At 42.3% G+C, this 24,522-nt stretch overlaps 1 protein-coding gene across 1 annotated transcript; it reads right to left on the bottom strand.

The window, feature by feature from the left end:
- Positions 1–6,452: 6,452 nt before the first annotated feature.
- LOC5572365 (40S ribosomal protein S18) lies at positions 6,453–23,032 on the bottom strand. The gene is made up of 3 exons (XM_001660270.2): positions 22,875–23,032; positions 22,282–22,467; positions 6,453–6,900 (listed from the first exon to the last, which is right to left on the bottom strand). The coding sequence occupies exons 1-3, from the start codon at positions 22,875–22,877 to the stop codon at positions 6,631–6,633; spliced, it is 459 nt and encodes a 152-aa protein (XP_001660320.1). The 5' UTR covers positions 22,878–23,032; the 3' UTR covers positions 6,453–6,630.
- Positions 23,033–24,522: the final 1,490 nt, after the last annotated feature.

The raw sequence follows: 24,522 nt of genomic DNA, 5'->3' as shown, positions 1-24,522 counted from the left end.
GATGTTATGTTTTTTATTTAATAGTGACAATTCACATTTTTTTTGGATAATCAATAAATTTTAAAACAATTCCTCCATAAAAAGTTTCACAAATTACCCAAGACAATCCTGGAATTCATTCAGTGATCCTTCAATCGGCTTCGCTATAAGTTCGTCCAACATTTCTGTTTTGTCATGAACTCAAGCAATAATATCTCCTAAGATGTCTCCTCTGATTTTCAACGATTTACTCCAGAAGTGTTGTTCAATTTTTCAAACACTTTAACCAAGGATTTCTCTAAGGATTTTTTTTTCCTCATCTGTAGAACCTTTTCACCACTGCTTCTATTATTTAGGAATATTGTGGTATGACCCATATTTTATTTGGTGCTCATCAAATATCCTTTCACAATTGAGATGTGATAGACATTGGTTGATGTGTCACACTGTCCCAACTGGGCACAACACGTTTTATAAAGTCTATTACCCTATTAGGACTACATTGCCAAATTTCCAAGGGCTCTAATAACACTTTTCCAAATGTTAACATTCTTTGATTAAGCAATGCTCCGCAGTTGCAGAGTAAATGCTTAGCAGTTTGATTTTCAGCTTGACAAAAACGACTCAGAGGATTGTATTTTTCCTATATTTTTAAGATGATACCTACTTGGGCAGTGACTGGTCATCAGGCCAGTTATTACCCTAAGATTTCCTTTATTAAGATTCAGTATAGCCCGGGCTTTAGCTAGACTGGGTTTTATGAATCTTTTCGCTTGCTTGGATGAATCCGTGGCGTTCCAATTGGATTCTACCATGGACATTTCCCAATTTTTCAGTTTCATCCTTAGAGTGCACTCAGGAACACCACAAATGGTTCTCTAAGGATACTAAGGATAGAGATTTTTTTTATCAGAAAGTCTTTGAGAAATTGTAATTTGTAATTTGTAATTGCTCAATCCACACCCTGGCAGACAATTATCCGCCCATCTAGACACGGGCTGGGTGAGGACCTACCAAGCCTCCCCCGTTAACATGTCCTATACCGTTTAGCACACCGGGATCTTCCACAAGCAAGCGCCGGAATTAAAGCGGTCCCACAAGCTTCAGATACATTAAATAGATATAGTCCCTCTGGCACTAAACCTATGCCACTATGCCAAATATACAGGAAAAACAGCACCAGTAAGAAAGCGGAAGGCGCACCACTCGGTTCAGTGCCAGAGGGACTACCTATAAGTATAACGAAGAAGAAATGAAAAGATAGTAGAGTTGGTTCGGTTGTTTGATTGCTGAAACGAAAAAAACAGAAACAAAGTGTTAACATTAAAACGGGGTTTTATGATTGATAAATGTATCGATAGTTTCTCATCTGTTACGTTTCCTTATCGTAGCGCTGTCGATTTTTTCCATCTCCAGGGTGTTTGTCTCCGCTCGAGCAATGAGGACCACGATGAAATGAGAATATAAAAATGTGAGCATTAGTGTTGATCTACTAATAGATTAATTTAAACTGCTTTTCATGTGCTAAGTAACTTGTAAACTCCTACTCAATTATTTTTTGTTGGTCTACACGTTTTATTTAGACACCATTTTTATTTAGAAAACTATTTGGATCCGAGATTTTAGGTGCAGATTGAGCATGTTTGATAAAACAAGCATCCTGTTTTCAGTTAAAGAATATTTAAGAAGTTGATGATTCTGTTATTTATACTAGCTATATACAAGAATTCACTATTGATGTAAGATATGAACATTGAATAAGTGTCAACGCGCGATTATAATACTTCAGTTTTCGTGCTGTTGTATTGGTGTATGTAGTGGGAAACCAATCAGTATGGTGATTCTAACGGTAACAAATAGCACGACGAAAGGAAAGTTGATAATCTATCATTATTATGATTTCAGTCCTAATTTCATGATCCGTTTAATAAATTCCGCGTATGATTCGGCAATTTTAACAATTTATACATGTGTATTCGAAGAAAACAGACTACGAGCATTTATTACCTTGCAACACATTCCTAAGTGATCAGATACCGTCGTGCGGGGTGACATTGGTCCATAAGGGTGACTTTGGGCCAACATTTTTACAGCAAGCTAATAACCAAATAATGAAAACAGTGTGTCAAGCTTCTAGAATACGTTACAAATAGCCAATAGATGGTCATAGAATGGTTTTTTGGCGCTCCTACTAGCCATGACATGCATCGAAAGAGGCGGTCAAAGTCACCCCCTAGGCCCAATGTCACCCCGCACGGCGGTATATATCATTTTCTACAGCCTAATTTAATAATACCTACATTGGGTTGTAACAAAAATTTGATCTTGGGATGTTGATTTGCCTCCTAATCATAGTTTCGACAACAGTCACATGCTTACTATCCCTTATGGCAATGTTGTTGATTCTATTGTCTATCGCTCATCAGTTTCGCGCTACCCGGCAGGGACTTGGTCCTCTGTACCCAATACTCTGCTGTGTCTTAACTTCACGCAATACATTCTGTAGATGTGTGATACAGTTTGCGGAATATTATGATTTATCACTTCGTTCAGATGGAAAATTCTGTTATGGTACCATATTCACATATCAGATAACTCCCACCTGGAACGATGTAATACATCGGAGACATGTAGATTCAGATGTATGTATACGATCTATGCCTAGTTCGGCTTTGATCGACAGGCAATCAGTGTATTCAGTTTTTCAACTAGCTTGAAGCGATGAGCGTTTCAAGACAAGCTCTCCACTATTCGTGATCAAACGTCAACATCCCACCGCAAAATCGCTAGTGTTTGGAGGTGATTTTAACCTCCAAATTGCCAAATAACCTCCAAAACATCACCTCCAAGTTAGTTCTAATAACCTCCCTTATATGAAATATGGTGGCGCGTCGATCGTCGCAAGTTTATCGTTAAACAGTCAATATCTGCTAGCAATCACCGGTCGTCGATAGACATTTCGGTTCTTTTCTGCTAAAGAAAGATCCGATTGTATGCCAAAGACTATGGCTCATGCTTTTCAATACAGCTGGAAAAACAAGAACTACACCCAGCACCAAATAGTACGTAACTATGAGGCGGACCGGAAGGTTTGATGAGCAATCCCCACCTAGGATACTAAGGATAGAGAATTTTTTTTATCAGAAAGTTTTTGAGAAATTACCCTGAATTTCTTGCAGGGAATGGATCATTGGAGGTAGTTTTTGCAAGTGCTCGCCGCATTAAAACAAAGGCGCCACTGTATATGTGATTTAACATTGTGACAGCATTGCTGTTCTGTCAAACACACAAGACTACGGTGGCGCTATCTATGCTTTCCATAGCGGCCGTTTTGGTTATTTTAATGATCCATTGACAAGGACATTTTTTATTTATATTTAATATTATTGGAGATTTCTTTGTAATCCTGAATGTATCACTATAACAAATCCAATAGTATTATCTGATGAAACTACTGTTGAAATTACTGATGAACTCTTGCAAGAATCTCTGAGATACTTCCTAACTTCTGAGGAAGTCTAGATGAATTTGTAATACAATTGACAGAAATGAAATAAGTCTTATGCGTAGCTAATAAGAATAACTAATAAGAGCTAATAAGAATTGAACTTATATTCAAATTGAGAATTTATGGCTTTCTTTATTTACTTACTTAGGAGTTGCAAAGATTCACATTTAAGGACTATTTCTATATATTAACTATTCTAACATATATCCTTAAATATGAATCTTTGCAACTCCTAAGGCTTCAATGGCTTGATGAAACATCCTTCCGCTTATTGGCTCCGTCAAAACGTCTGATTTCTGTTGCTTCGATTCCACGTATTGTGGCGCAATGATTTTGAGTGGGACCTGCTCTCTCACGAAAAAGTGACGCAAGACGATGTGCTTACTGCGGGGTGAATATCTAATTTCCGTTTCTGACAAGCAAATAGCGCTTCGATTGTCGTAACTTATTCGAACTGGCATTTGAACTCCGAACAGTTCGCTTCGGAATCCTCGCCGTCACAAAGCTTCCTGTGTTACGTTGCGGCAAACATTGCCATATATTCTGCTTCGGTCGTAGAGAGCGTAACGGTTGGTTGCTTGCAATAACTTGCAATGACACTGATCCACCTGCGAATTGAAAATCGTATCCGGTGATTCATTGCCTTGATTCGGGGTCATTACCCCGATCTACATCACTGAACGCTCTGTCTTCTTGCTTCACATAGACTAATTTTATCATCCCAGTTTCTTTCAAGTAACGCAAGATTCTCTTGGCCACCGTCCAGTGTGCCTCTCCAGAATTACTGCTAAATCTGCTAACATAATTGACTGCGTACGCAATATCGGGTCGCATGCATTGAGCCAGAAATTGCATAGACGTCAACTAACTCACGGAACGGTATTGACGCCATACGCTGCTTTTCGTCGTCATCATTTGGATTTAAGTCCTCCTTCGACAATCGTCGGCTCCCATTGAATGGCGTTGCAACTGGGTTGCACTCAGTCATCCTGCAGCACTGAAATAGCTCTTCGATGTACCGCTGTTGGTCCAAAATAACCTTCCGTATTTTCTGAACGAGTGATCCGCATTCCCAAAACATGTTCCGCTTCTCCGAGATCTTTCATATGGAATCTGGACATCAACTGTTTCTTGACGTATTCCACCCACCTCGTCTGGATTACTGCACTCCAACTGCATCTATCTATTACCATCCGGATTGTCTGATTCGACCGTACTTTGTGTGCCTGGAACCTCGCTCGTGAAAACAACGTTTCGACTGATGATGACCCTCTTGGTTCGCGGAATGTAGACCGGGAAACACTTCGACTGGATAGTATCTCCAACAATTCCTGACTTGGATTTCGCATTTGACCTTCAGAATAAGACACAACACCTTTGAGCCAAACACTCGTAGTCCTGAAAGGTTCGGTTTCTTGCCGCTGAAAGCTTCTCAGAAGTTACATGATGTAACTTACATCGAACCCTTTGGTCGGCGAACGGTTGATCAAGCGAACTGCCGTCGCAACGGTTTCTGCCAAGGAACGCACCTTTTCAACCACTGTTCTATACATCCGCTCAGCAAATCCATTCTGCGGCGGATTGTAGGGAACCGTCATTTTATGATGGATCCCCATACTTTTCAAGAATCGTTCCATCTCTTGGTTTACGTCTCCAGACCGTTGTCGGCGTTGTCGGTTCGGAATCTCTTGATGCGATTACCGGTTTGATTTTCAGCATACGCCTTGAAACAGTCCAGAACTTGTTTCTTCGATAAGATAAAGTTTGCTTCTACAAGCCTGGAGCCTCTGTACTCCATGCTAGGAGCGGCTGACAACAGCGTCTGTTCCCCATGTCAGGGGCGGCTGTTCATAGTCCGACTGCCATAGAAGGACTCTAAGCTAAATTGTAATCTATGTCCCTCCGAACCTTTAGGAAGAATGGTCCTTCAAATCTAGGGGATTGATGTCAGGCTTTGCAAGCCAATCGTAAAAATTAAAAGCACAGGAGTTTCAAAATAATAATACGGACCGAAACAATCGGCACAGACCAATGCGCCGAAAAGAGACTAATGATTGGAAGCTCGATGCGTGAAACTGTACACTCCTCAACTTCATCGGAAGCATCCGCATACTCTCCGATGCATTGAAACACCGTAAGTTTGATATCGTTGCGCTGCTGGAGGTTCGTTGGAAGGGATCGATTTTTCGAACGTGGCCGATCAATGAAAGAATGTGCAGGTTAAGGATCAAGGACCGATTCTTCAACGTTAGCCTAATCAACGCGCACGGTCCACACTTTGTAAGCATTGATGATGATTACGCGCAGCTTGAACATGAATACGATCGCTGCCCGAGCTACGACATCAAGATCATCATACGAGATCTAAATACTTTGGTTGGCCAGGAGGAGGAGTTCAGACCGACGTTGTAGACGGAAGCGGCAACAGCAGACCCGCCTCTTTCGGGAGAAAAAACGCCGCCTGGAGAAGACGGAGTTCGAGGAGATGGAACAGCTGTGCCGGTCTCAAGAAAGCAACAAGTGTTATCAGAAGCTCAACGCATTCTGCATCGGCTTCGTGCCGCGAGCCGAGATGAGGGATAAAGATGGGAGCATCTTGACGAACGTGAGGTGATCAAAAGGTGGAAGCAGCACTTCGACGGACACCTGAATGGCGCTGAGAGCACAAGCAATGAAGGTCGAGACAACGGAGAAAATAATATTCAGCAGGGAACCAGATAGAGGAAGACCACAAATACGCTGGCTCTACGCAGTGGAAGAGGATCTGGCGACCCTAAACGTTCGGGGCAATTGGAAAAGTAGCGCCCAAGACTAACAAAGACTAACAATACGCCCGGCAATAGCTTGACGCTACGCTCTAGCCAATAATGTACATGGTAGGTGTTTCGAAATTCCTATGTCGGGCATCGATTCAATCTAGTGGATAATGTGATATGTAGATAATCAAACTCACAAAAAACACAGCTTTCCTTCATCTTTTCAACCATTTATTCGTCTCCATCGGATTGGCAAATCCATTCCGTAAACTAATTGTGTAATGCAAATCGATAGCGCCAAATAAATGGACTCCATTACGGTTCTTTCCTTCGTTTTGTATCGTAAACCTATACAAATACACACTCCCACCAAAAACAGCGCAGCGTTTACTTCTTCTTGGACACACCGACGGTACGTCCGCGGCGACCGGTGGTCTTGGTATGCTGGCCACGCACACGCAGGCCCCAGTAGTGACGCAGACCACGGTGGGCACGAATCTTCTTCAGTCGTTCCAGATCCTCACGCAGTTTGGAGTCGACGTTGGAGGAGGTCAGCTGCGAGTACTTGCCATCGATGATGTCCTTCTGTCTGTTCAGGAACCAATCGGGGATCTTGTACTGGCGAGGGTTCGAGATGATGGTGACGATCTTCTCAACCTGGAATGTGAAATAAGATTGTTAGATGAATCATTTCAAGTTCAATAGGTATCTTAGTAAATAGGATGTCCCAAAATTCCACATTGTCAGAATATCTGGGGCTCAACGTTTAAATTGTAGCTAAAAGTGTTACAAACTTTTGTGTGGGAAAAACTCTTAGAAATGACGTTTGGAAGTTGTTTGAAAAGGTTAACTGATAAAAAATCCAATTTTAGCCCAATATTGTTGATACCCATTATTTTTATATTTTATTTAATTTTCTAAAACTATGATTTTTTAGTGTATTATTAGTTTCATACATCAAAAGGGAATTGAGGCAAAAATACTTAACAATTTCAAAAGAAATCGACACAACGACCTATTATTGAAAATTGTAAGTTTAACTTATGTGTTTGGTGGAGAATTTTGTAACTAAATTTCATAAGTCTTTTATTGAATTTCTCATACAAACGCCATGAAAATATCGTACGTAAAATAGATGATAAGGTTGGGTGGGAATTTTTTGCAAGAATGATTCTCTTCCGAAAGAATAAATACCATCGGAGCGCCAATAGCCTTTCATTGGGCCTTCCTTAGCCTAGTGGTTAGAGTCCGCGGCTACAAAACAAAGCCATACTGAAGGTGTCTGGGTTCGATTCCCGGTCGTCCAGGATCTTTTGGTAATGGAAATTTCCTCGACTTCCCTGGACATAGAGTATCGTCGTAGGGTGCAGAACCACTTGGGCACATCCATGATTCACTTTGGCATGGGGTGTTTTTCTCGTCCGAATTGTCTGAAGCTTTGTATTAAGAAGCGTATCTACACGACGCCAAATATGAGCTCCATAGCTTTCAAAATACCCCAACTGCCGAAGTGAATCAAAAGTGCCAAGAATAGGATCCGGCTTCCAACCTGCCCCACGATATACGAATGCGAAAATGGCAACTTTGGCAACGAAAGATCTCAGTTAATAACTGTGGAAATGCTCATAAGAACACTAAGCTGAGAAGCAGGCTCTGTCCCAGTGAGGACGTTAACGCCTAGAAGAAGACGAAGAACTGGAAGCTTTAAGCGGCTTAAATTTCATAACAATTTCGGACAAAAAGATATTAACTATTTATTGAAAAATTCAAAAGACCATCTACCCACTAGAATTCAAAGAAAGTTCAAAAAGATGCTTGTATAGGGCAAACGCTCCCTTAGTGGTGCTACATTAGTGGAGGTAGTGTGTTTTGACATGTTTCGCATAAAAAAAATATTGCGTTTTTATTTATTTATCAATATTTATGAATATCAATCGTTAAACCGTTTAAAGCAATTATTTTGCCTAAAATTGCTCCTATGCACCTATAGTGGTGCATCGGCACCCATAGTGGAGGGTCCCATAAGAAGGGTCTACCACAAAAGGCCGAATCACATAAGGCCGAATCACAAAAGGCCGAATCACAAAAGGCCGAAAGCACAAAAGGCCGAAACATACAAAAGGCCGAATCACAGAAGGCCGAATCACAGAAGGCCGAATCACAGAAGGCCGAATCACAAAAGGCCGAATCACAGAAGGCCGAAATTTTAAAATAAATTTTAGTGAAAGCCACAAACATTCAGCACATTTTTCTACAATATTATGGACATTTTTACAGTAGGGTTAGCGGGACAAGACGCACAAGTAACATTACTACACAGACAAACAGACGTAACACTTAGAACAAATCTCGATCAAAATCATAGTCACGAGGACATGTGCGCCCAATGCTAAAATTATTGTATTTGGCCGACGGGCCAACAGATGGCGGTAGTGTGCAAACGTCAAACGCGAACAAAAACGATGCGAGCGCTGCGGGTGGCGGATTGGCCACCTACCATATTTTTGAATCGACCGTTAAAAAGGTGGTCAATGATGAGAGTGTAAATAAATAAATTCTATAATTGAAGCTTAAGTAGTCGCGCTGTTGTATTTTGTAAAACATAAGTGTAAAAACCTCGCGAAAACTGGAAGGGTATACAGTGCCTGTTCGATTTTGGCAACATGTCAAAAAAAAATATGTTGCGAAAATTGAACCGTTCCAAAATTTAATGATTGTTTTTATTAAAACTTGTATCACCGTAATAATGACCACAAATTAAATTTACCTATTTTGAATATGGTAAGCCTTAAGCAGGCCCACAGAAACATTGAGATTGACATGATTTGTGACTGACCATGATCCATTTTTGTGTACATGGATTTCCGTGTTGCCAAATTCAAACCGAGTCAAAATCGAACGGCACTGTACGATAAAAAGTATTCTTAGTAAACTTAGCATAGTATTCTTATGGTCACTTAAACACTTGTTATACCCTATCTCAGCAATCATTCTCCTGCTTGTTGCGTAAAAGACTATGTTGGCATTATACCGGGCAAACGCTTGCTGTCCCAACTCGCTGTCGCTCGTCGGACCTAAAAATGGAAAAACATCCTCTGTTTGCATTAAACCGGGCAAACGCCTGGATTTGCTATTTGCATGACACCGTAAATGGCTGGGCATGGCGTACCATTGGTACCTCGCGTACCTGAAGGAATAAAATAGACCCCTCTGTGCGGTCCTTAGCCTCTTGCCCAGCAACTCCTATCCCTACCTCCTCGCGGTACTGGCCGGGGTACGAGTAACCTTAGGGAAGATCGGGTAACCAACCCCCGGTGGGAACTTTGGTCGTATGCTGACAGGGAAGGGGGGGTTTGCTTTTGCTTTTGCTTCTGCAAACCTTGAGCGTCTGTACTCCATGTTAGGAGCGGCTCACAACAGCGTCTGTTCCCCATGTCAGGGGCGGCTGATCATCGTCCGAGTGCCAGAGAAGGACTCTAAGCTAAACTGCGCACTATGGCCCTCCGAACATTTAGGGGGAATGGTCCTCCGGAAATCTAGGGGGTTGGTGTCAGGCCCTGCAAGCCAGCCGTAAAAACACATCAGCACAGGAACGTCAACGAGAGAATACGGACCGAAACAATCGGCAAAGACCACAGCGACGGAAATGGACTAACGATTGGAAACTCGGTACGTGGAACTGCAAATCTCTCAACTTCATCGGAAGCACACGCATACTCTCCGATGTACTGAAGATCCGCGGTTTCGACATCGTAGCGCTGCAGGAGGTGTACTGGACAGGTTCGATGGTGCGAACGTTTAGAGGTAATCATACCATCTACCAGAGCTGCGGCAACACACGTGAGCTGGGAACAGCTTTTATAGTGATGGGTGATATGCAAAGGCGTGTGATCGGGTGGTGGCCGATCAACGAAAGAATGTGCGAGTTGAGGCTCAAAGGCCGGTTCTTCAACTTCAGCATCATAAACGTGCATAGCCCTCACTCCGGAAGCACTGATGATGACAAGGACGCATTTTACGCGCAGCTCGAACGCGAGTACGATCGCTGCCCAAGCCACGACGTCAAGATCATCATAGGAGACTTAAACGCTCAGGTTGGCCAGGAGGAGGAGTTCAGACCGACGATTGGAAGGTTCAGCGCCCACCGGCTGACGAACGAGAACGGCCTACGACTGATAGATTTTGCCGCCTCCAAGAACATGGCCATTCGCAGCACCTACTTCCAGCACAGCCTCCCGTATCGATACACCTGGAGATCACCACTGCAGACGGAATCACAAATCGACCACGTTTTGATCGATGGACGGCACTTCTCCGATATTACCGACGTCAGAACCTATCGTGGCGCTAACATCGACTCTGATCACTATCTAGTGATGGTGAAACTGCGCCAAAAACTATCCGTCATCAACAATGTACGGTATCGACGCCCGCCTCGGTATAACCTAGCGCGACTGGCCCAACCGAACGTCGCTGCCGCATACGCGCAGCATCTCGAGGTAGCGTTGCCGGAAGAGGGCGAGCTTGGCGAAGCCCCTCTTGAGGACTGCTGGAGCAACATAAAAGCAGCCATCAACAACGCAGCCGAGAGCATCGTCGGGTACGTGGAAAGGAGGACATGTAACGATTGGTTCGACGAAGAATGCAGGCAGGTTTTGGAGGAGAAGGATGCAGCGCGGGCTGCAATGCTGCAGCAAGGAACGCGACAAAACGTGGAGCGATATAAAAGAAAACGGAAGCAGCAAACCCGCCTATTCCGGGACAAAAAGCGCCGCCTGGAAGAAGCGGAATGTGAAGAAATGGAACAGCTGCATCGTTCTCAAGAAACGCGAAAGTTCTACGAGAAGCTCAACGCATCCCGAAAAGGCTTCGTGCCGCGAGCCGAAATGTGTAGGGATAAGGACGGAAGCATCTTGACGGACGGACGTGAGGTGATTGAAAGGTGGAAGCAGCACTACGATGAACACCTGAATGGTACGGAGAACACAGGCGACGAGGGTCACGACAGCGGAGGAAGTGACTACGTCAGCACGGCGGATGAAGGAAACCAACCTGCCCCCACATTGAGGGAAGTTAAGGATGCCATCAGCCAGCTCAAGAACAATAAGGCAGCTGGTAAAGATGGTATTGGAGCTGAACTCATCAAAATGGGCCCGGAGAGGTTGGCCGCCTGTCTGCACCGGCTGATTGTCAGAATCTGGGAAACCGAACAGCTGCCGGAGGAGTGGAAGCAAGGGGTCATATGCCCCATCTACAAGAAGGGCGACAAATTGGAATGTGAAAACTATCGTGCGATCACTATCCTGAATGCCGCCTACAAAGTGCTATCCCAGATTATCTTCCGTCGTCTATCACCAATAACAAATGAGTTTGTGGGAAGTTATCAAGCTGGTTTCATCAACGGCCGCTCGACAACGGACCAAATCTTCACTGTACGGCAAATCCTCCAGAAATGCCGTGAATACCAAGTCCCAACGCATCACCTGTTCATCGATTTCAAAGCGGCTTATGATAGCATCGACCGCGAAGAGCTATGGAAAATCATGGACGAGTACAGCTTTCCCGGGAAGCTCACAAGACTAATAAGAGCAACGATGGACGGTGTGCAGAATAGCGTGAAGATTTCGGGCGAACATTCCAGTTCGTTCGAATCCCGCCGGGGACTTCGACAGGGTGATGGACTTTCGTGCCTGCTGTTCAACATCGCGCTAGAAGGTGTCATGCGGAGAGCCGGGTTCAATAACCGAGGTACGATTTTCACAAGATCCAGCCAATTTGTTTGCTTCGCGGATGATATGGATATTGTCGGCAGAACATTTGGAACGGTGGCAGACCTCTACACCCGCCTGAAACGCGAAGCAACAAAAATCGGCCTCGTGGTGAATGCGTCAAAAACAAAGTACATGCTGATAGGCCGAACCGAGCGTGACAGAGCCCGCCTGGGAAGCAGTGTTACGATAGACGGGGATTCTTTTGAGGTGGTTGATGAATTCGTCTACCTCGGATCCTTGTTAACGGCTGATAACAACGTTAGTCGTGAAATACGGAGACGCATCATCAGTGGAAGTCGCGCCTACTATGGGCTCCAGAAGAAGCTGCGATCGAGAAAGATTCACCCCCGCACCAAATGTACCATGTACAAAACGCTTATAAGACCGGTGGTCCTCTATGGACATGAAGCATGGACCATGCTGGAAGAGGACCTGCAAGCACTTGGAGTGTTCGAACGAAGGGTGTTTAGGACGATCTTTGGCGGAGTGCAGGAGAACGGTGTGTGGCGGCGGAGAATGAACCACGAGCTCGCTAGGCTCTACGGCGAACCAAGTATCCAGAAGGTTGCGAAAGCCGGAAGGGTGCGCTGGGCAGGGCATGTTGCAAGACTACCGGACAACAATCCTGCAAAGATGGTGTTCGCGTCGAATCCGGTTGGCACAAGAAGGCGGGGAGCACAGCGAGCGAGGTGGCTTGATCAGGTGCAACAAGATCTGGAGAACGTGGGCCAAAATCGAGGTTGGAGAGACACAGCCTTGGACCGAGTAAATTGGCGTAACATCGTTAACGAGGTTTTATCAAATTAATTGATGTAACACCAACTAAATAAATAATAATGACACCGAATAGATGCTATACACAACAATCGGATATCGGAGACTTCGGCGGCCTTCTGCCGCCTCAGTTCCTCTATCCTCAATGTGGCTTCGCCGCATGTAAGTTTTGCACTGTTTACTGACATGACTGCATTTAACAAAGCATGGACTTGTTCTTTTCATATCCAAGCTTTATTTTGTGATTCGGCCTTTTGTGATTCGGCCTTCTGTGATTCGGCCTTTTGTGATTCGTCCTTTTGTGATTCGGCCTTTTGTGATTCGGCCTTCTGTGCATCCGGCCTTTTGTGGTAGGCTAGAAGGTATTCGGCCTTTTGTGATTCGGCCTTCTGTGATAATCCCCATAAGAATTCAAAGGTTTCGCCACTAAAGGAACTATCTTTGAAATATACCTCCACTAAGGGAACAGTGTTCTTATTGTTGGTGCAAATTAATCGTGATTTTTTTACATTTAAATGATAGAAGGATTTGAAATCTATTGACTGATACATTAAATCACATATTTCATGATTTTAATACTAATGCTACATTTGCCTTATAATAAGTAGGGGAACTTACGTATTCTCGGCAGTCTATGCCGATGCCGCGCTTCTTTTGTAATTTTCTCGGACATCAGCAGACAAATTCCGTGTTTGTCTGTTTAAATTTATGCGCTGCTCAATCCTCTATCGATTCACACCGACAGACTTGTCAACATATGTTTCGAGACGCGTTTATAACGCTGCGAACATCTCTTGTCAGTGTGATTATTGTCGGCAGCCTCATTCTCTTCGGCAACGTCGACTAATTTGATTGCCTATAATAGTCGAACGGTGCCGAAGCCGTAAGTCTCCCTATATAATCCAAGCTCTGCTCTGTGTATCTGAATTTATAATTTTCCACAAAAGGGCCATTCCATTGCATTACCTTCTAAGAATGCCTTCGGAATTGGTTTGTTCTATTGGATTCTAGTTCAATTTTAACGTACTAACCAGTGTTGTGAAAAATTCAATTTCTCACAACTCACGCATGAGATTTTTCATGCGTGAGTTGTCAATCATGCGACTCAGCAGTCAAAAAATCATGGATGAGTTGGCTCACCTTTTTAACTCATTGTCTCGTATTTCCACAGTTTACTCACACACGGCAATAATTTCTTGTTAGTCTGGTAAAATTATGTTAATCCTTTCTAATGTAAACAACAACATTCGGATTTCACGAGTTTTTGCCGGGTTTTGCGACAGAATCATTTTTTACGGTTTGAGTTGATTGAGTTGATTTTGCATCAAAATCTCAAGCGTGAGATTTGCGAAGCAGATCTCTAATGAGTTTGCTCTCACGGGAGAGCGTATTGATTGAGATTTTGAGTGTGAGTCTATCAACACTGGTACTAACTGAATACCCCTAAACAAGCCAATTATGCGTTAGACAAAGCCCATGCCTGATCCCTTAAGAAATTCTTGATTTGTGAAACTCCCGTTGAATCTAAGGAGAGATGTTTTTAACAGAAACGATATGCCCAAATACATTTTATTGCTCTCCTAGGAAGCCGACTAACACTTATGAAATAGATCCAAAATTGCATCTCCCAAGCATTCTATCAAATTTGCCAAGCTCTACGAATCTGCTAAGAATTTGAAGCAAAATTAGCCTAGGATATTTTCTAGAACCTACTAAAAACATTACTAGCAAACTAGTAATAACTTATTCAGTGATATCTCTGAAAGAATTAAAAAAACGGGACAATTATGGTTTCGATTTCCGTTAGGATTTCAGCAAAGATCTCATTAAATGAATCCATGGAAATCTAAAAGGAAATTTAGCTAGCATCTTGCCAAGAAACTTTCCATAAATCCCTAAGAATTCTTCTAGAAATGTTTCAAAGATCTTAATAGTTGACTATTTCTCTACAAATTCACCAAAAGTTAGTCATGCATGATGCAAAATACAAATGGCAGACACCTTCTGAAAAATATTTCTAGTTTTGCCCATAGTGCTTGAAATTGAAACGAACCAGTAGGCGAATTCCGGCGCCTATTTCTTCGAAGAAAAGAAACATTTTCTTGCTGATGAGTTATGGAAGAAAATGTGCGCCGGAATTCCCTAGCAGAAGTCGTATGTTTGAAATAATATTTTATAATAATAATTCATACAAAATCTCATAAGAACTTTGTCATAGGACTAGTCCAACTATTAATCCAGACAAGGCTTCATCAAGAATCAGTATTATTATTTATCCCAGAAATCCTTCAAACGAAATTATGGATAATCAGGGTATCAGCATCATCCCAAGAAATATGCCTAATATTTCTTTAGCTCGGCTTTTCGCCAACCTCTACGGATCTGCTAAGAATTTGAAGCAAAATTAGCCAAGGATATTTTCTAGAGCCTACTAAAAACATTACTAGCAAACTAGTAATAACTTGTTCAGTGATCTCTCTGAAAGAATAAAAAAAAAAAACTGGACAATTATGGTTTCGATTTCCGTTAGGATTTCAGCAAAGATCTCATTAAATGAATCTGTGGTGGTTGGCACACCCCTGGATGCCACTCACACCAAGCAGAGAGAGAGAAAGGATGACGACAAGAAGAGAGAAACAAATCGAGTGAGTGAGTAGCAAAGCTAAACTGTGTAAGCACGCGTTGAAATTATTACCGTAATAAAATATTGTTTTCGATAGTTTTCGCGTACGTTTATTGTCTCAATTAATTCGGCTGCACACGTCCGCCACATTGGTGACCCCGACGTGAGGAAATCCGCGGCAAAACGCGACGATTTTATCGAGTTTCGTACGTTCGAATCTTTCGCGTCCATATCGTCGCCATTTTGTTTTTAACCAAGCCGACAAAATGCTGGATGAAGTGGAGGATCAGGCTGCAGCAACAGTCACGGCATCAGTAGCCATTAAATTGCCCGATTTTTGGAAGAGTGATCCGGCTATGTGGTTCGCCCAAGCCGAAGCTCAGTTCGTGCTGGCTGGCGTAACGCGAGATGCAACAAAATTTTACCACATAATCGCAAAAGTAGACCAGAGCGTACTTTGCCATATCTCGGATTTGGTGGCAAACCCTCCACAGGACGACAAATACCAAGCCATCAAGAGCAGACTGTTGAGTCGCTTCGAAATGTCAGCGCAAGCTAAGATGGAGAAGCTTTTGAACTCCTGCGACTTGGGTGATATGAAGCCGACGCATCTCTTGGCCCGAATGCAGGATTTGGCAGCTGGACTCAAAGTTGACGACGGTCTAATGAAGATGCTGTTTTTGCAACGACTCCCGGCAAATGTGAAAACTGTACTGACCATCCACGACGGTACACTGATGAAATTAGCGGAGATGGCGGATAAGATGGTGGAATCCTCCTACCCACAAGTGGCAGCCGCCGCTTTTCAGCCAGCTGTTTCGAGTCAGGAGGAACTCGTGGAGCAGATTGCCAGTCTCACAGCGGAAATTCGGAAATTAAGAGCAAGAAACGACAGAAACGAGAGGAGCCGATCTTCGTCTCGAGCCCGGCAGCGTTCTAGTGACCGTGGTAGCGTCTGTTGGTACCACAAAAAGTACGGTGCACAAGCTCATCAGTGTCGCGAGCCGTGTGCGTTCAGAAGTTCGCCAAAAAACTAAACACTTGCCCATCTGGAACGGCGGAGGTGGGCTCAAACAAAGAAAGCCGTCGCTTATGTGTCATCGACAAAATCAACAACGTTCGCTTCCTGGTCGACACCGGATCGGATGTCTCGATCCTTCCAGCTACTAGACGAGATCGAAGTAAGCCACCGATTCCGTTTATTTTGCATGCTGCCAACAGCACAAACATCAAAACTTTCGATACCCGTTTCCTGTATGTGGACCTCGGACTTCGCCGGAGGTATTCCTGGAATTTTTTGGTAGCCGATGTTAAAACGGCCATCATCGGAGCAGATTTCCTATCCTATTTTGGATTGATGGTGGATCTCAAGCATCAGCGTATCGTCGACGGGACAACTAATCTCAAAGCCACCGTTGGTGTAGTTCATTCGCTTCTACATGATGTCACTACGATCAACTACGACCATCCGTTCCGGCGTCTACTTGAGGAATTCCAAGAAATCACTCGCCCTTCAACGCTGAGGGCGGAAGTTCATCATGATATTACTCACCATATCATCACGAAAGGACCACCCGTTGCTTATAGGGCTAGAAGGATGTCGCCCGACAAGTTGCAAATCGCGAAGCAAGAGTTCCAGACAATGATGGATCTTGGCATCTGTCGCCGTTCTAGTTCCAGTTGGGCGAGCCCTCTTCATTGTGTTCCCAAAAAGTCTGGACAGTTACGCTTTGTGGGAGACTACCGAAAGTTGAACAGTGTGACTGTGCCGGACAGATACCCGGTACCACACATACATGACCTCCTCAACACTCTTCATGGTAAGTCAATATTCAGCACTATTGATCTTGAACGAGCTTACCATCAGATACCGGTAGAAACGGAAGACGTACCAAAAACGGCCGTCATCACTCCATTCGGTCTTTTCGAATTTACTAGGATGCAGTTTGGCCTGTGTAATGCAGGTCAAACCTTCCAAAGATTCATGCATAGGATTTTTGCAGACCTCGATTTCGTCGTCGTCTTCATCGACGATATTTGCATAGCTTCGTCATCAATCGAAGAACACTATCGACACATGCGAACTGTTTTTGACCGACTTCGATCAAACGGTCTCGTCATTAATCTTCCGAAATGTAAATTTGCGAAACAAGAAGTCGAATTTCTCGGATATCTGATTAATAAGGATGGCGTAAAACCGTTGCCAAGTCGTGTAACAGCAGTTCTAGAATATGCTCGACCAACGACAGTTAAGGATCTTCGGAGATTCTTGGCACTAGTGAACGGGTATAAGCGATTTGTACGTCAAGCAACCGATATGCAAGCAGCATTGCGTAATCTCATAACAGGGAACAAGAAAAACGACTCTCGAAAAATCGAGTGGAGCGTACAGGCAAATGAAGCGTTTGAGAATTGTAAAAAAGGATTAGCGGAAGCAACATTGCTCTATTATCCCGATCCAACCAAACCTTTAGGGCTATTTGTGGATGCTTCCAATACTGCAGCCGGAGCTGTTTTGCAGCAGCTTCACAACGGAACCTGGCAACCGTTAGGCTTCTATTCGGAAAAATTTACATCGGGCCAACGCAATTACTCTACGTTTGGGCGCGAGCTGATAGGAATGAAAATGTCCGTCAGGTATTTCAGACATCTGTTAGAGGGTCGATCCTTTACCATTTTTACCGACCACAACCCACTAACACATGCGATGACATCCAATTCTGCGTGTCGTCTACCTCATGAAGAAAGAGCTTTGCAGTTTATATCACAATTCACTACAGACATCCAGCACATTAGTGGCAAACAAAATGGGATCGCAGATTCGCTCTCCAGATTGAACGCGATCAGTTCTCCATCGCCAATAGACTACAAAATTATTGCTCTGGATCAGGACAGCGACCCTGAACTTCAAAATTTGCTTAGGTCCACAAACTCATCACTGAACTTAAAAACACTCACTCTGCAACAATGTTCCAAACCTCTTTATTGTGACGTCTCCGTCACAGGTTCCACTCGGCCATTCATACCGGAATCTCATCGACAAGTGATTATGGAACATTTTCATAATATTGCTCATCCTGGCATTCGAGCCACCCGAAAGTTTGTGTCCAGTAGGTTTGTTTGGCCCAAAATGAACAGACAAATCGCTGAGTTTGTGAGAAAATGCGAAGCATGCCAAAAATCGAAGATTCACCGTCACACTACAGCGCCATTGGCCTCATTTGGTTTGCCAAAATGCCGATTCAACCATATCCATGTTGACCTTGTAGGTCCATTGCCTCCGTCTAACGGTCATACGTACCTTCTTACAATTGTAGATCGATACACCAGATGGCCCGAAGCTATTCCTTTGGAAGATATGACGGCAAATACTGTAGCAACGGCACTTTGCTCTCAATGGATCTCTCGTTTTGGCTGCCCTGAATACATCACTACGGATCAGGGACGTCAATTTGAATCCGAGTTGTTCAGGGAATTGGCAATTCTACTTGGAGTCAATCACACACGTACAACCGCATACCACCCACAAGCGAATGGGATGGTCGAACGTTTTCATCGAAAATTGAAGGAAGCCATCATGTGCGTCGATGCCAAGAAGTGGTTCACTCGACTCCCTTTAATTCTACTCGGCCTACGAACTGCTGTTAAAGAAGATATGGATTGTTCTCCTGCCGAGTTGGTGTACGGTCAACCTTTACGTGTACCTGGAGAATTTTTCGAGCCGCCGGAAAAAATCGTTGATCGAGCCGATTTTTCGTTGGAGCTCCATCGTGTAATGGACCAGATTAGACCAGTCGAAGCCAAACATCACACAAAAGGCAAATTATTCGTGAACCGAAAGCTGAAGGATTGCACTCACGTATTTGTACGACACGACGCTGTTAAAAAATCTCTACAACGACCTTATGACGGCCCTTATCGTGTACTTAGTCGAACAGATAAGTACGTGGATATCCTGGTAAATCAGAAACAGCAAAGAGTTTCGATCGACCGGGTAAAACCAGCTTACACCGGGTCAGAAACAACTACCAACGATCCTGTGAATAAGAAAACTATAGTTACACCTTCAGGCCACCGCGTTAAGTTTTTGGTGTAACTGGGGGGGCACTGTGGTGGTTGGCACACCCCTGGATGCCACTCACACCAAGCAGAGAGAGAGAAAGGATGACGACAAGAAGAGAGAAACAAATCGAGTGAGTGAGTAGCAAAGCTAAACTGTGTAAGCACGCGTTGAAATTATTACCGTAATAAAATATTGTTTTCGATAGTTTTCGCGTACGTTTATTGTCTCAATTAATTCGGCTGCACACGTCCGCCACAAATCCATGGAAATCTAAAAGGAAATTTAGCTAGCATCTTGCCAAGAAACTTTCCATAAATCCCTAAGAATTCTTCTAGAAATGTTTCAAAGATCTTAATAGTTGACTATTTCTTTACAAATTCATCTAAAGTTAGTCATGCATGATGCAAAATACAAATGGCAGGCAATCAGACACCTTCTGAAAAATATTTCTAGTTTTGCCCATAGTGCTTGAAATTGAAACAAACCAGTAGGCGAATTCTGGCGCCTATTTCTTCCAAGAAAAGAAACATTTTCTTGCTGATGAGTTATGGAAGAAAATTTCTTCTCTTCGAAGAAACAACATGAAAGAACATGATTCATCGTAACTAATATAAACTAGAAGACATGATTAAGTAAAGTAATATCGCTGTCCATAGAAAGGAACAATGTGTGTCCATAGTTAGGACCATTGGTATATATTGCGTCCATAATTAGAAATACACATGCGACAGACAAACATATGATTTGGAAAAATGTTTGAGATTGTATTTATCTCTTCTTCAATACGTTTATTTAGATATTAGATAAATATTCCAGCAGTTGAATATCCTTAACCGTTCAGAATATGGCCCTTACACGGTAAAATGATTAAATTAGTAATCATAAGTGACTTACAAAATTAAATGAAAGTATATATGGATATTAACCAATCTACATATTGTTTGAAAATTAGAATGTAGTGAGCTGCTGCAGTAATTTGGGATGTCCCTTAACGGTTATCTGTCCGGTATGAGACTTGAATACCATAAATGGTCAATAAGATGGCGCATTAGAGAATTCACATGTAACCATGGAGCATTATATCATTGCTTGTATAAAGCAGCTGCATTGCCGTAAGCCTGCCATTAAAGTAGTTTAAAAGTGGAAAAAGGCCCTGATATAGTCGAACTAATGCAAAAATGTTTATAAAGCAATCAAGCGATTCATAAAGTAATATTTAATGCTCTTTTGCCTGACAGCTCTTGTAAATTGTCGAATAAAAGCAATGTCGCACCAATATTGTTGATATGCAGTAGAATACGTGCAATGTTATAATGCTTGGTATTACTTGGGTTCTCTCGTTTTATTTTAATTAATATAAGCTTGGCACAGGTTACAATGATAAATCTCTGATTTCAGTTAGTACATAAATCGTAGTTTTTTGATATATCTATAAACTCCGGAAACAAACCTTTGATTGATTTTTCATCAAAATGTTTGTTTATAAATAACCCTACTGACCAAAATTCATTGAAGATTCTTGGACAAATTTGTGGAATAATTCGAGGGAAAACTTTTAATTGTAGACAAAATTTGGAGAGATTCGTTATAAAAAAAAAATCGGATACATTTTTCATAAGTTTCTGTTGGAATGCAAAATTCAAAAACAAAATGGTATCTGAAGATAAATTGTAAAATTGAACCATTTCTTCCTCATAAAAATTAACTCAAGAACACATGACGAGCTCGAATAAACCGGATTATTAGATGTACTCTAGAAGGTAAGTCTAAGATATATTTAGTAGCCAAAGATACTGCAGACAATTCACCAGCATTCCTTCAGCAGGTCTGTCAGATATTGGTCTTGAAATTCTCCGCTATCTAAATCTGAAAATTCAGACTAAAATCGTTTACTAAGTTTTGACAAAATCTTCTCCAGATTTTTTTTCCCCAGAGAATATTTTACATTTTCCATTTGTCTACGAAATGTTCACCACATTTTTTGCAGAAATTTCGCTATGGCTCTGATTTATAAATCACACTATGTTTGTCTTTAGAATAAAAATGTCTGTTTTTTAGCTGTTTGAGTTTGAAAAGCTGACCCAGCCTATAATTTCTTCGTCCTCAGTTAACGAAAATAATGACTCATTTTTCTGAAAAAGTGACTTTCCGTTACAAATAGTGACTTTTTAATGACCAGTTCGAAAAAAGTGACTCACTACCTAATCTGTATTCAACAAAAATTATCAAGAAAAATATATTTCTGCCCTCAGCGAATCTTGAAAAGTTATTATTATTTATCTTAATTTAGGTGGCTCTTCGCTCTTGGCGAATTCGCCAAACAATCATGAATAGTTCTCCTCTTCCCTTCTTGACGTTACGTCCTCACTGAGACAGATCCTGCTTCTAGCTCAGTGCTCAATGAGCACTTCCACAGTCAACTGAGAGCTTTCATTGACATTTTCGCATCAGTATATCATTACAAAATTGTCCACCCTTGCATTGGTTAAACAAATTGTACTAGCTCAAAGTTTCATTATCAATTTTAATAATAGTAATAAGATTGTACAAGAGAAGTGTTAAATTTTCGTGCAAATTATACATGTTTTTTTTTCAGGTAATTTGGACAAAACTAATGAGAATCACGAAATTTGGCGGAACTAGAAATAGTTTTGACATTATTAAAAACTCGGACTTTTTTCCTTGAGACAACCTCTGAAAACGCAATTTTTTTGTTCCCTCCGGAGTCCGTACAGCCTTTGCTACCTCTTCGAGGCGGTCACTCCAGTTTTTTTTTTCTGACACCCTACTGGAACTGGCTAGCTTACCTCTTCCTCGGAGCACTCTCCGGCGCGCTTGAAGGGATCGACATCGGCCTTCTTCAGGACAACATGGGCATAACGGCGACCGACACCCTTGATGGCCGTCAGCGCAATTGGAACGGTACGCTTACCGTCGATGTTGGTGCTGAGCACACGAAGAATGTGCTGGAACTTCTCTGGGATCACGAGCGACTGTCGGAGAACAGGAAACAGAATTAATATCGATTGACTTTCCTTCCATAGCGGATGTAAACAATGTCCCGATTTGAACAAGTTGATTCGGAACGAAGCGAAGAAAATCCCCCATTATAATCGTTTCGTAGTTATTCATGCCTTAAGCCTTGCGTAGCATCCATTCACAACCGGATTTATTCATAAATCAAAGATTTCCACTTGACAACAGTACACAATCCGCGAAAACAAATTTTGGCTGCCCTTTCGTTTCTCCTCCTCCACGACAAAAACTGTCATCGCATCAAGTTTTCGGCTTAATTTCGTCAATCCAACGGAGCTAGCTTCGCAATTTTCTACCAGCAAATCACTTGATAACGTTCCGAATCAATTGCACAGTTTCGAGCACTATTTTCATCAAAATTTACCATTTTTAACGAGTTTTAACTCAGCAGAGCGAAAATGTGTCTACTGTAATCGACTGGCAGATGCCGGAAAAAGAGCGATACTCGACTTCCGCCGTTCGGTTGTCAAAGCGAGACGTCAGTGGAGTTTGCGTTTCGGTTGACATCCAACGGATAGTGATGCCAGTCGAATTTAATTCAGAATTTATTGGGATGCAAAATCAGCATACGTTCACAAGCGACGATAGTGAATAAAATTATCAATAGGAAAACCTTAATTTTGAACGAACATCATTTGCAATGAAATATTAACGTAGTACAAACAGACTTTTAACTGGACTAATCGGTTTTACAACCGGTCTCAGAGCAAATAGTATTGTGCAATTTTAATACCGTTTCGTTTAATACTTCTGGCATCTTTATCGGAACGGAAGAAAGCTTTCTGCGAATTTCAAATGGACGGTTGGAAGATACATGCGTTTGGCAGTGCTGCAGAATTATTTGGATTTTACAGTGCTTTTTAGGCTGTGAACCGTTTCACCAGTTCGTTTAACTATTAGTTAAAATTTGACATTTCAATAGTTATTTCCCCTCAAATGGTCAAATTGAACATCGCAGTCGACCCATTTGAGCTTTGACAGTCGAGTAGTTATTTCAGAACAAAGTTGACAGATGGTTAGTTAGTCTCAAATTCACGGGAGCAAATAATAACTTTTGAACTGTCAAGTTTAACCATGCTCCAGAGCAGGGTTATTTCTAACCGGAGGAGAAATGACTATCGAGCTGTCAAATTTTAACTAAAAGTTAAACGAACTGGTGAAACGGTTCACAGCCTTAGTTGGAATCTGAGACGAGACTCGCGAAGACGGTCTTCTTTTTCTGTGATTGCTGAGTTTTTTTTTCTTATTCCACTTTGGGTTTATACCAATTATGCGCAAGCCGTTCAAACCCTCACATGAAGCTCTCAGCAAAAAATGATTGAGTTTGCATCACATCGAATCATAAATAGCCGTTTGGGTTCATTCACATATTTCATAACGCTGAAAATGGACATTCTTGGCACCCACCCACCCCCTCGTAACGCTTTTTGTATGAAAGCTCTACAAATTTTGTATGAGCCGTAACATCATGAGAACACCCACCTACCCCTTATAGCGTTATGAAATTTGTGAATAAGCCCTTTGAGTGAGATTTCATGCCAGCAAACGAAGCAGACATTAGAAATAATTAATCTTCTGCTTAGATTTATCAGCAACTTTGAAAAAAACTACTCCACCGATTGAGGTTTTTAATAACAGTTTACTGCCGTTATACGCATAATTGTCCCATGTTACTTTTTGTGCATTTTGACTTTTTGTCATCGAACAGTTTATTTTTACGTATAGTTTTAGAAAACACACACCGAAAATTAACTTTGTTCGGAAACTCAATGAAAAGCAAGCCAAGTCAATTTGTCCCATTGTTGAATTTCCACGCATAACTGTCCCACTACTGTATTTCTACGCATAACTGTCACACTATACAATTCGCTGCGCTGATCTAGAACAAAATAGTCTGTTGGCCTACCCCATTAAGCCAGCGCGTTAGTCTATAACCGTAATCTCTATATTGTCCGCAACCTTGCGAGCAAGTCCACAGCTTGGTAGTATGGATGAGGAGTGACAGGTACGCG

Source organism: Aedes aegypti, chromosome 3 (genome assembly GCF_002204515.2).
Source record: "Aedes aegypti strain LVP_AGWG chromosome 3, AaegL5.0 Primary Assembly, whole genome shotgun sequence".
In the NCBI taxonomy this organism is placed as follows: Eukaryota; Metazoa; Arthropoda; class Insecta; order Diptera; family Culicidae; genus Aedes; species Aedes aegypti.
The sequence above is the reverse complement of the archived record's forward strand: the minus strand, read 5'-3'. Positions and strand labels throughout refer to the sequence as shown.

Excerpts from the sequence above, each read along its gene's own strand:
- LOC5572365 (XM_001660270.2), bottom strand. Across the intron at positions 6,901-22,281 it reads GAGAGTGCTCCGAGGAAGAG|GTTGAGAAGATCGTCACCAT; the intron begins GTAAGCTAGCCA and ends TTCACATTCCAG.